Source organism: Colobus angolensis, unplaced genomic scaffold, assembly GCF_000951035.1.
Source record: "Colobus angolensis palliatus isolate OR3802 unplaced genomic scaffold, Cang.pa_1.0 Scaffold147, whole genome shotgun sequence".
NCBI classification, from domain to species: domain Eukaryota; kingdom Metazoa; phylum Chordata; class Mammalia; order Primates; family Cercopithecidae; genus Colobus; species Colobus angolensis.
Window position 1 is genome coordinate 2795282 of NW_012114566.1, and position 13903 is coordinate 2809184.

The following is a 13903-nucleotide window of genomic DNA, read 5'->3' on the forward strand; positions in this document are numbered from 1 at the left end:
ATTTCAACTCAAATTTGAAGATAAACAAACCAAATGTGAATGGGGTCCATGTGTTCTGTAAAACCCAAGGAAACCTGAATACCAGAGCAACTGGCACAGCATTTAGACTCTCCACCTTCGATTATGGGCAGATCATTGTTCTTCTACAACTTGGAAGGCTCTTGAATATATTTTGGATAGGGCAAATAATGGATTACTCATATTATATCTTGAAAATATTTACCAATCACTATGTGTACTAAAATGTCTGCTTTGCCCTTTGTTTTTGACCTAGCAAAGAGGATTCATTCACATAATTGAAATTCTGTCATCAATTTGTGTGCTTATGTATTATTCTTTAGCGTTCAGTGTAGTAAGGGGTTGGGTTAGTCTTCCACAAAATGCATGTACTGGGAAGAAATACCTAAGACACAAGTACCCAATGCCCTGTTGTGCTCTAGGCTGGCTATCAATCTCAAGACTGAGGGAGAACAAAAGGTCTTATTTAGTAGCAAGTGCAGTCTGCCAACTTTCAGTTATATTTTTGCTATGTTCTACCACCTAAATATAACTATTGCTTACAAGGTGTATACATTTAGTACATCAGATAGAGTCCACTAAGTTTTGGAAAATGGAGTCATCTGTGTTCATGCAAATTATTAATTTTACATATTTTTAAATTTTTTCCTCAAAATTCTCATCTATTGGTTGGCAATCTAAGGCTAATTTCAAAGCAGGTGATGCTGAACTTGTGAGAGCTATATATTTTCAGCAGAGTCTGATTCAATTTTTATAGGCACAAAGAAGAGAGTTGACCATTCAATCATTTTCCCATCAATCAATTTAAAGAGAAAAATAAAATGACACTGTATTACAGCTTTCAAACCATATAATGGAAAAGTGCAGAGATTCTCTTTGATTAAGTACAACCAAAAAAGTTCATATAAAATAGATTGCTTATATTCACACTACAAAGGAATATGTTGTTTTTAATTTTAACAAAGTCAAAGGTGTGTCATATCAGCAGCATTGTTGTAAATTGTACTGTAGTGCAGTTCTTTTTCATAAAAATACCATACAAATGGTCAATCAATAGTCATCAGCAAAACATAAACCCAAAAACTCAGAAAACAATTAACCAGGAAAAAGATAAAGAAAGAGGTAATGCTGATGCCAAAACAAGTATAATACTATTGGAACATACAAAAGTAATCCTTATATTTTATACATTTATACAGCATATAAAAGGTATCACTGATTATGCCACTGTCTCTCTTATACCAATTTCTATTTTCTTTGGAAGCAGTTCTTTCCTTTCATCAACACTTCCTAAGGAGTTTCGACAGTTTTGCCCATCCATATATAATTTTGCATATACCGGATTGGAGTAATTTGTTGGCTGAAGGAGAAAAAAATATATAATTTTATTATTGGCCTTGGCCACATAATTACTTACTTCCTAGAATGTCCATCTCCTAATCGTAACAATATTTATATGCAATGCATTTAATTTATTAAATAGTAATTATTTAAAGGTTATTTATATGTTATGCTTACAGACTGTAGTCAACTCAAACAAGGTATTACATAAAACATAATTTTACATTTTGCAAGTAACTTGTAAACCTAAAAGGAGCTTTGCCATACATAAAAACCCAGAAAAAGTCTTTGTGAAAGCTTTGTTCACTGAGACTTTATTATAAAAGCATAAAATGTGAAACTAAATTGTCATGTTTTCAGTTTTTGTGTTGTCCCCTTATTGCTATTACAAGCCAATCAGCAGCAAGTAACATGTGTTTTCAGAAAAGCGTTTGTTTGGTGCTTATAATATTTCAATATGAACTTAAAAACAAGTAAAGAAAAATGTAAAGAAATGTGTTAGTATAGCAGATTTAAAATAAAAGCAAGATTTTTTTTGCCTCAAACAACCTCTGTGTACTTATTAGAAATATTTTTGGACTTTTTCAAAGAATTGTGATGTACACAGTCATCTTAAGTTTCATAAACACTTCACAGCATTTTGAAGTAGAATAGAGGCATGCAGTAGTTGACCTCTTTGAGTTGGAAAACATACAATGTTCATTATTTAACAAATTGCAGCTTATCCCAAGAAAGTTTTTCGTAGTGTGTGTTTGTTTTTGTTATTTTTTGTTCTGTTTTGTCTTTCCAAGAACAGCACATTAAATCTTAGTTACAACAAGGAAACATTATAAGCTTTGAGCCATGTAATTGAGACAAACATGATAGAGAATGAGGATGAAAACAGCTAATGGGAAAGAGGATAAGGGACAGAATTCTCATCCCTAGGAATGTTGATATGCATCTTTTCTCCTCTTCTGCTTAAAATGAACTATGTAACTTTAGACGGAACAGCTTTCTCTAAACAAAGGTTACTTAATTGAAACATGTTTTTGAGAATGGTTTTGTTAGACCCTCTGTAATTTCTCAATATGATGACATATTTTAAAGTACAGTCTATTTAACTGCACATCAAATTTGTATATATTAAATAAACCACTATTAAAGGCAATGAATAAAATCAAAAGTTTAAATTTTTCAGTTTAAATTTCTGGCTAGAGCTTCTTTTCTAAGAATAACAAATACTCATGTTCATTGTTAAGGGGCTATAACATTTCCAAATCCAGTAGAAGGGAGATTTCTACTTAAAAGGCTTGCCTAAAATGATAATGTTTTCGATGTAATCTTGTATAGACAGAACACATAACATAAGCCCCCAATCTAAATGCTATTTTGAAATCTCTTGTTAATTAAAAACTTAATTAAAAACAAGCCTCTAAGTCTAGTAATCAACGTTTGATTGCGACGGTTCTGTGATGAAATGGACATGAAATAATGAATATTCTTCTCTCACCCCAGCAGTTAGTGGTCCTTTCAAATCAGAGTTTAGGTAGATGGGCGGCGCTGTGTGTGAAAGCTTGAAAGCACTGGGTCCTCCCCCTATGTATCTGGCCTGTATATAAACAGATAACTTTAGTTTCTGATCTAATATTATGGCACCACTTTTCATTGATACATATCATGTTAATTCATAAAAATAACATAAAACCCTTTAGCCTTAAGTCATTTACAGTGTGTTCATGTTAGCTTTAACAACTCAAAACAACTTAAAAGATCCAATATTAATATTGGATTCAATATTAGTGTTGGATCTTTGTTTCACAGGTAGAGACATTTATTTCACAAAAGTCTTGTTCAGAAAATACAAAAAACAGTCCAAGTAAGAACTGGCATGAATTTGAAGATAAAACTAGTACATATTAATTTATCTCTTTTACACTCTTCAAACTATTCTGTGGTTGCTCCCATAGTCAAATCTATTTTATGAACTGTGTTAAGTACTTTCAATCCTTTTGATTATAAGATACCATTGAACTAGAAATGTTACCCTCTTGAAAATAACAGAAATGAGTGTTCTACAAAATTTTTTTCATATGTAATATAACTTATACTGATTAGACCATGCATATATCAAACCCTTGCAACAGAGTGAATATTCTGTAAGATTCATATGATTACTAAGGTTGCTTCAATGTGACCCTTTGTTTTTCACTACTGTCTAAACCTATTAGAACTAGCTGTAGTTACTCATTTGACAACAATTCACATTTACATTCAAATATCAGGATCCAGCTAGACTCAGTTATCTAAGTCATATTTGATGAAATTTTGGTTAGTCAGTCATCAAATTGGTAAATATTTATTGAGTATTATGCTCTAAGTACATTTGGGTGGCACTGAAGGTTTATCTTCCTAGAGTAAATGTGAAAGGTTTATCTAGGTTTATCTTCCTAGAGTAAATGTGAAAAATTTTTAAATGTGGTATAAAAAGCTATTGTCTTTAAGTGTACAAAATTGGATTAATTGTATCACTAGAAATAAAAGTGACGAGGAAAAAGTAAGAACCCTTCTTCATATGAAATATGCATAAAGTATATCCTCAGTAGTCTATATTATATGTATGAATACTATATTTTTATTCTTAAGAAAAATGCAAAGAATTTCAGAACTCTATTATTTAAGATGTCTTTCTCCTTCATAGATATAATAGATATAATAGATACACGTGAACAATATGTATTGTATCTCCACTTCTGTGATATTTTAAAGTAGAAAATATCAAATGTAAGGATACCAGGATTTTTTCCTTGAAAAATTTCAGATGTAGCAGTGAATTAATTAATAAATAATAACTATAAAATTACATCTAATTAGAAAAATATTATAGTACTGTCCAACAGTACACAATGTATCCATGTGAAAAGATTGATTTTCATAGAAGTGAATATTTGAGCATCAATTTCAGGCTTAGAAAGTCTAATCATGGATTCAGAACTAGATTGAATATGTGGGATCCTATTCAACTCCTTCAGGAACACCTGTGACTGTGATTGAAAAATAATTTCAATGTAGATTGGCCACATTGGATATTTACAATGCAAAAGTGCACTTTGATGAAGTAACTTTTATAAGTCAGAAAAATAACTATTAAATAAATAAGCCAAGAAAAATTGTTTCATAATAGTAAATTGATACTCTTAATTTAGAGAAAAATGTTCTAAAATTATGAGAAAGAATATTCAGATAATTCAGTGAAGTAAGTCTTCACAAGTTTAACTGGATAATTGTATCATTTAGCTATTTCTCTTAAAAGTTGCCAACCTGAGCTTATAGTAATAAAAACTAATACATTTTTAAATTTAAAAGACTGTGGATTGTCAAGCTATATGTATCAATGAAATGTTTTAAACTAGTAAGGATATTATGACAGAAAAATGTTTCTCAAAAGTAATTTAATTACAAAGAAGTCCAGGGACACAGCTTATCTGGCTCGTCATTTAAACATTACTGGAAACAACATATTTGACAATAAAGTACTGTACTCTTTTATATTTAAAAATACACCGATCAAGATTTTTACACTAAGCTGTATATCTAGATTTGCTGATACCTCAACACATTTGATCAGAGAATTATTTTACATAAATTATACATATTTATGAGATACTGTGTTATGTTTTTATACATGTATACATTGCAGAAAAATAAAGTCAGAGTATTTAGCATATCTGTCACTTCATATATAGTTATGATTTTTTTGTGGTGAGAACATTAAAAATCCTCTTTTCTAGCTATTTTGAAATATACAATACAATATTGTCAACCACCATCACCTAACTGCAATAGAACACCAAAACTCATTCCTCCTATCTGACTGTGACTTTGTACCCATTGACCAACATCTATCTTACTTCCTCCTCCCCTCTCCATCCTCTAGTAACCTATATTCCACTCTCTACTTCAATATTAACTTCTACAGATTCCACATGTGAGTGAGATCATGTGGTATTTGTCATTCTGTGCCTGGCTTATTTCACATGTAACAGTATTTTCCAGCTTCATCCAGTTGCCTCAAATGACAGGATTTCTTTCTTTTTTTATGGCTGAATATAATTTTCTTTATTCACTGTTGATGCACACTTAGGTTGATTCTATATCTTGGCTATTGTGAGTAATGCTGTAAAAAAAACATGGACGTACAGGTATCTCTTCAATGTACTGATTTCCTACTTATTATGCATCAATTAAAACAAAAAATAAATTTTAAAAGAAGGATGCCATGTCTGAGGTGATGAAAATGAAACTATCTTGTTAGTATCCAGTTTTTACCAAACCAAAACCCCATAGAACCACACTGTAAGGAATACTGGGAGGAATTGGGTAGAAATATGCCACCAAACTACTTTTCAGTCATATTGCTAGAGGCTGTGCATGTGTTGGTCTTCTCCTTGCATACATTTCAACCTTGAAAGTCAGTAGCTTTACTTTATAATAGACTTTTATCTATCTATATATCTATCCACCCCCTGAAGAAGACCTAAACAATTTGCTGTGTGATATCAATACTAAAACAATTTTTAAATGAGTTTTTCATTTGCTTTAGGTAAACAGATAATGAGTCATTTTCAATAAAAACCATATAAAATAAATAACATCTTTATAAATGAACTGAGCAAATAATTATATTTTCTAAGATGTATTACACTAACTTGAAGCTTCAGATGAATGCAGTCCATAATTGTACTTTCTCTTTAGAAGAGGCTATATCATTCAATACATCCTAAAGTCTCTTATTCTAACTTTAGATAACAGAAAAACTTGGTGAAATTCAGAACCATAAAACGGAGATGCAACTCAAGAATGTCAGTGCTCACTACCCATTATCTTAAGACATATTACCTTTGTTGGGTCTATCATAAAGCCAGGATCTAAAAGACCTCCATCGTTGTGATCATGATCTACCTCATACATGTTATAAGATGGATTGCCAATTTCTACATTTATTCCTCCATTTATAATAGGTTGTCTTCTAATTGTTTTTGTCCTAGAATATATGAACATTAATATGTGTGAGTTTTGTATAAATATCACAAGGTATATGAAATTATCATATTTACAAATTTACTTATTTTGAAATAAATTGAATAAATGACATTTGTCGGGTAACAGAGGAACAAAAAGTAGTACTTCGATAGGCCATTTTCCCAGTTGTTTGACTTAATAAAAACACACTGGAAATAAATACCTCCTAAATAGCTAAAACCACATCATTTGAAATTGAATATTTACCAATCAATTATCTTTTTAAATTCTATTTTTTCTCCTTTCTGAAAACTACCACAACAAAAGAAACTCATAGATTGTTTTCAATCTCCAAGTTACATGGTTAGAATCCTGATTTACATAATTCAAATAGTGACTCAAAAGCTCTTGATTTTTAAGCTTGTTTTGTACAAGTGCGAGTTTGTTACATGGTTATATTGCATAGTGTTGAAGCCTGGGCTTTTAGTATGTCCATCATCCAAATAATGTACACTGTACCGATTAGGTAATTTCTCATCATCCACCCCACTTCATTCCCTACCCTTCTAAATCTCTAATAGCTATCACCCTACACTCTGTGTCCGTGTGTACACATTATTTCATGGTCATTTATAAGTGAGCACACATGGCTCTCGTCTTTCTGTAGACAACCTACTCCTCTAGATCTATAAGTTCATTTTCACATAAATTGAAATGACACTTCTAAAGAGATATATCTAAATCAATGCACTATTTGTGAATGAAATGTACAAATTGGAGATGTACATATGCATAGCAGTATCACTGTATTGACATTACTAATCATACACATTAATATAAAAAGATGCTCCTCAGAGACCCTTCCTGTTTCAAGGAAAGACAACTGCAAATGTAAAATTCTACTTAACTTTTGAATAATATGATCTCTTGTTACTTTTGCTAGAATATATAAATGAACCATTCTATTAACATAATATGGGAGAAGAATTGTCTACATTATAATCACTTAAAAGAGAGGTATAAAATGATTTAAAAAACATTGGATTTATAGTAGGCATAACTAAATCATATTTTAAAAAATGAAAAAAAAACATTATGTTTCTGCACCTAGTTGTGTGATTTATTCACTGACTGCTAATCTACAATATTGCATCTTACCTTCTTTTTCTTTTACAAAGCACTAAACCAATTACTAAGGTGGTTATCAAAGTCACCAAGAGGACGAGAGGCACAATGATGGCAATGCTTCCTGGAAAATAAATGAGTGAATAGATGAAGAAATAAATAAAATGAAGTAAAAATTGATACAACTAAATACTTTATTACACCAAATCACTTGACCATTGATATAATAAAAATAAAGCTTAGCCCAAATGTTTATATTTCAGGTCATAATTATGTTATTGGAAAATTACTCTCCTCTTAAACACGTGCTCTGATGGAAATGTTTCTTTAGGTATCTTTCATTTATGTGTTGTATTTAAATACCTTGAGATTAGAGATCTGACGTTTTCTGTCAGTCTGTGTTTAGTAATTCCCATCACACATTTACTTGCAATGATTAAAGTACATGCTAGTACCTCTTTTGAAGTCAACTAAGACTGAATAAACATTTACACAGTTTCACTGACCACATTCCCACCCTTAGTTTTGTTCCTTTAGTTATCCATACTTTCTGGTCAGGGGTCCATGTGACAAGTTAAGTGGCAGCCTGGTAAAACAAAAGGGGTATCCAGTTTTAGCAAGACATATGTTGGGAGTTTGGCTTATGTGGCAAATGTCAACTATTTTCCTTTCTTCCATATATGAGAAAGGTCTTAGGTACTAGCACTAACAGAATATATCTTCAAAAGTGATCAGTGAAATTTGGTCTTTGTATTTATGCATCTGAGCACAGGGAGGAGGCAAAGTGGAGGAGATTTTATTTTCCATTTATATAATAGATTAGCAATAGGGTAATTGATTTTTTTAGTCAGTGAGTAGGCAGACAATAATAGCCCATTGCTAATAATGTGACCCACAGGAGAATATACCCAAATGTCACTTATTGTAGGAAGAAAACTGAATACAGTGTTACCTGATAACAGGAAAGTATGACATAGCTAATGTTAACTTTTCTTACTGAAAAATATCTAGTACACATGAAACAAAGGCTTTTGTCTACTTTGAATAAACCTCTGGTTGATACAGTCAAGTCAACTTAATCACCAGTTAACCTAAGAAACCAACAGCCCAACAACTAGTTAAAATTTAACATGGAGATCTTGAATGGATTAAGAATAGAACATTAAAAAGTCTTAAAGTATATGAATTTTTTGTGCAGATACATGTGCATGTGAAAATATCAAGGTAGAAATTAATGGTAATATTATGCACAATAACCAGCCACTTAGAACTGTATTATAAATATATAGACCTGTTTTATAGCCAGAGGATATCTGGTTGAGATAATCCATACTGGATTACTTGCCAAATACCAAAAATGCTTCATTAAGAAAATTTCATGTATAAGATAAATCTCTAATTTAGGACTTGGAGAAATACCTTGTGTAAAATAACCAAATAACCATCTCTTCTATTCACTTCTTTAGACACTTTCTAAAATGTAAAAGTCATTCTGTTTTTTCACGTAGTTATGAGAACTTACTGTGTTTGATATTACTATATTACCTCCTTTGTTTTGCGAAAGTGAACTTTATATGCATCTGTAATTTATTAGCAATTAATGAAAGTAGAGAATCTGGCACCTTGGATGATAATTAACATTTGTTCACAAGTTTTAAATACCAGAGAACAGCTTGGTTTCTTCATAAACTATGACTTCAACTGATTGATCATCACTTTATAAATTTATCTACTTCATTTTCCTCTAAAATTTGTGTAAAATTGGTGGGTGTAAAATACCTATCAATATAGTTTTAGGGTATATAAAATTTATTTTCTCTCAATGCAATTATAAGTCATTTTCTAAATATATATTTTACTTGTTCTACAGTTTGACATTCCTGTGAGGTAGAAAGCTGTTAATTAAGTATGCTGGAAAATAAAGGGTTTCTTTTTTTTCCCTTCACAGATGGCAGTTGCAGTCTCATATATTATAGCATTTTGTGTTTAAGAGCCTAGACTTCTGATATGTTTATGTAACCAATCAAGGTAACCACTATAACACCTAGTGTCACTGATAAATAATGCAGGGTAGAAGGCTGACAAGTTTTTTTAAATTTTATAAAATAGTTTTTATTGCTGGAAACCACAGGTATTTTTAAAATTATATAAAGATATTATAAAAATAAGTATTTTTCCTAGTATATATGACAGTAAATGTCATACTGTAAATACAACGACCAATCCCTATTGTAGGTGATTTTTTAACAGTACATTGTTAATGAAGTATTAGAAACTGGTTGAAAAATGTAAACTCTGTACTTATTAAGGGTGGAGGGGATAGCTCAACAAGTTTCTCATTAAAAAGTAGAGCAAGTCTTTGTTGCAACACGGTTCTGAAACCTCATCATGCAACATTTTTCCATTAGAAGAAAGAACTGTAAGTGCTGTGCTGAAGAGCCCCTTTCCATAGGACAGCTAGCACAGCACAGCAGTTGAGATAATGGACTCTGGAGCCAGGATACCTCTATTCAAACCTCACTTTTACTATTCATTACCAACATAGACTCAGGCACATTAATTATATTTGTCTCAGTTTACTCATCTATAATATGGGTATCATCATTAATAGTTATCATACAGTATTATAGATAGGATTATGCCAATCATAGAAAATGCTACATACACGCTTAATAAACAATCAAAACACATGTTCTTATAGCACTCTGTGCATGCTTCTATTTTGCACTTCTCACAATATATTGTATCAGTTTGTTTTTGAGATATTTGAGGGCACAATCTGTTTCTCTTTGTTCTGCAAATAGTGCAGTCCTTAGGATATTATAGGGTCTATAAATTCCATTCTTATTTAGCAAATATATCTTAAGTGCTTGCTGTGCTCCAGACCCTCAACATATACTCTATTTCACACTGAGAATAAAATGACCCATCTCTTACGTTGCTTGATGTATAACAGAAGATGACAAACAAATAAGTTCATTCATTATAGTAGCATGGATGCCTTATTAGGAAAGTATGCATTGTTCTGGGAATACAAAGGAGGTGCCTCCAACTAGATCTGGGCTGGAGGAGGACTCGTGTGTCTCTGAGGTTTAAGGAGCAAGTCCTCTGTAGTTCATGAAGAGACTTTAAAGGCCAAGAGGATTACGATTAAGGAAAAACAGTTGGGGCGGGAGGAGTGTGCTGGAAGGAGATGTGACTACAGTGAAAAGCAGAGGTGAGATTGTGAAGGAGTGTGTAAGTCATATAAATCAGACGGGCAATTGTACTATTTTCTCTTTTTAAAAAGATGATGTTGAAGAAAATTTAGGAAGGAACATCTACTGAATTTATTGTTTGATTCAACTTAGGAAAGCAAAGAGAAGGTTAAGTATGGAACTTAAGTGTTGTTTCCGTAGCCAGGTGGATTAGCTCAAGTCTCAGCTAAAGTATCACCACCTTTCAGCCATCCATATGGACAGACAGGCAAAATAAGGTATATGAAAACGACTGTGGTTAGGGGGTGGTGATGAGATCATTTGGGAACTGAGCTTGAGATTACTGTGGAATATAGATGATACAGATACAGGTATATCAAGCAGTGAAATATATGTCTCAAACTTAGGAGATAAATCAATATCGAGCACAGGAATTTTGGGGAATCAACAGAGTTGATAACTCATGTCAAGGATTTATGTCTTGGCAAGGAAAGTGTATCCAGGACAAGGGGAGAGTATCTAGTGATAAACAGGTAAATTAACCAAGCAGAATAGAAAGAAAATAATGTCACAAAGAAAGAGTTGCTTCAAAAGAGGTAGAAGAGAAACCAGAAGTGTTCAGTATCATGAAGGTCAGAGGAAGAGAATATTTTACTTACTGATCAAATTTACAATAGAACAGTATTAGCGTAAATTACATAATTACAATGACTTCCTTTGACATGTTCTTAAGTTTATGTTTATAGATATATATAAGTGTGGAGTATATACATTTGTTGAAATTAGCATGCTTTCTCTTAAGCATTTTGGTATATTGTAATGTTAAAAATTGTAAAGAAAATACGTTCCCAACTTAGTAAAGGTGATCCTTCCAGTGATTTTCAAGAGGCTGCCTATCATCTTGGTCCTGTATCTCTAGCTTCACTTTGTACCACTCTTGTCCTCTTGATACCAGCACACTGGTCTTCCCTCTTCCTTCAGCTTCAGTCTGCTGGACATGTCTAACTCTTTCTCACTCCACGGTTGTTGTACCTACTGACCTACTGTCTTTTTTTTTTTTTTGAGATGGAATCATGCTTTGTTACCCAGGCTGGAGTACAGTGGCACCATCTCGGCTCACTGCAAGCTCCGCCTCCCGGGTTCACACCATTCTCCTGCTTCAGCCTCCCGAGTAGCTGGGACTACAGGTGTCCGCCACCACGCCTGGCTAATTTTTGTTGTATTTTTAGTAGAGACGGGGTTTCACCGTGTTAGCCAGGATGGTCTCGATCTCCTGACCTTGTGATCTGCCCGCCTCGGTCTCCCAAAGTGCCGGGATTATAGGCGTGAGCCACCGTGCCCGGCTGTATCTGCTGTTCTTTATTCTTGTACCTTGAGCCTCAAGTCTCAGCTGAAGTATCACCTCCTCAGAGAAAGTACTCCTGGCCCCACTTTTCCCATGACAGTCTCTATCTTTGCCCTTTTTATTTTTTTTTGTTTTTGCTTCCTTCACGGGCCAATCAAAACTCACAATTACTTTTTAAATTTGAATATTTCCTTTTTTATTTGCTTCCTTGTTTTATTGCTGTTTACTCCATTAGAACCTCAGCTTCATGAGAAGAGGCACTGTCTGCCTTCCTCACTGACCTGTCTCTGGAATCTAGTGCAGTACTTGACACTTAGCGGAGACTTGATAAACCTTTGCTTTGGGAGAAATGAAAAGAAAACATTATTTTGTTGCGTTTTTCAGTTATATCTCTATATTTGCAAATTTATAATTCCTGGTATAATATAACCAGTTTTTTCTGTATTAAAATATAATGGATAATATAAAATGATAAAGACAAAGTAGAAAAAGAGATACAATGACCCCCAACAGATATCTTGCCCCTATTGTCACTATAGTAAAATACAGCATCTCTACTGTACCACAAATGCTGGATATATTTTTATCTTTCATAATTTCAGCAGATACAACAAATAACACAATTCAAACACTGATCATTCAATGCTCAATTTTATGTAAATTTTAAAATTTTATGTAAATTTAAAATAGAAGTATGAAATGAATATTTTATCATCCTGAGTTTAAAACTCTTCAAAATATCTTCATAAGAGTCAGACTAGATTTTTAAAATGGAACCTGAGCACAAAGACCTAGATAATAGATCTGCCTAATTTCACAAACTGCTTTTTAGATACTTTAAACATCAGAAGCCAGTGAACATCACTACCACTATTCAGAGATGATTATGAAGATCATGTACAAATGAGAAAAGTAAATCTCTGTATAAATTGATAGTAATTAGGCAGACAGAGGCAATGTATTCTGGACTACACCAACGAAGGTCCACTGATGATGGAAATGCAGATTTGAAAGCACATTCCTAAAGTTTCATCTTCCTTATTGGGTAGATGACTTCTGCTCAAGTTTGGGGAAGGTTTGACAACCATTCAAAATCACTAGATTTTACCCAAAAGAATAAAAGTAATCCTCTTTCATGGGAAAGGTCAGTTTAACTACCTTTTCCCTTCTTTCAGAGCTGCTGAGTCAAGTTTCTCTAAGCATAAATGTCTGATGATAAGCGTCTAATAGAGTCATTATTTGGTCAACTTTGCTCAAGTCTGTGATAATGTGACATACATGTAGCTAATAGCCCTTTCAAAATGCATTGATAATTCTATTAAATTTCATGACTTTAAATTAGTGATGGGAGAAAGAGCTTCAGAATCTTTGGAAAGGGTTACAACTATTTGCAACTCTTTCCCCTATTTGATGTTCTTTACTTTAGAACTGTTGCATGTAATTAAAACCAGTTTCTTACATTTGCCCATGCAAATCGTTGGAGACCTCACTCTCTAACAGGAATGCCTGGAGCATTCCAGCTCCAATCCATTTTCCAAACACCAAACTTTCACTTTGTGGATGGAGCGTATACAAAATTTCCAAATTCAGTACACATTCTATGCTATTTCTTGTCAGAGAGCTTTAAAATTTTAAATACATTTTTGTTGATGCTCTAAAAAGGCTATGTATTCTTTTTATATTCGATCATTGAGAAACTACTGTTAAAAAGGCTAAAGCATCTTTTCAATTCCTAATTTATAAAGGAAGCATGTTCTACAGGTTGATAACTTCAAATGCATTTCTTTCATTAATGCTCTCAATGATTGTTGAATTTTGAAAATAGTTTATGAAAATCACATATAAATTAGTATGCCTCCAGAGTTATTACTGGTAA

General features: G+C 32.6%; 1 protein-coding gene across 1 annotated transcript in view; it reads right to left on the reverse strand.

Moving 5' to 3' along the window:
• Nucleotides 1-671: 671 nt before the first annotated feature.
• LRP1B (low density lipoprotein receptor-related protein 1B) overlaps nucleotides 672-13903 on the reverse strand; it is a 1318888-nt gene continuing 1305656 nt past the window's right edge. The window contains exons 87-90 of the mRNA XM_011935709.1: nucleotides 7519-7609; nucleotides 6238-6382; nucleotides 2852-2950; nucleotides 672-1378 (exon numbers count right to left, since the gene is read on the reverse strand). Coding sequence (XP_011791099.1) covers nucleotides 1238-1378; nucleotides 2852-2950; nucleotides 6238-6382; nucleotides 7519-7609 — 476 coding nt within the window. The 3' untranslated portion in view covers nucleotides 672-1237. The remainder of the gene's footprint in view (nucleotides 1379-2851; nucleotides 2951-6237; nucleotides 6383-7518; nucleotides 7610-13903) is intronic.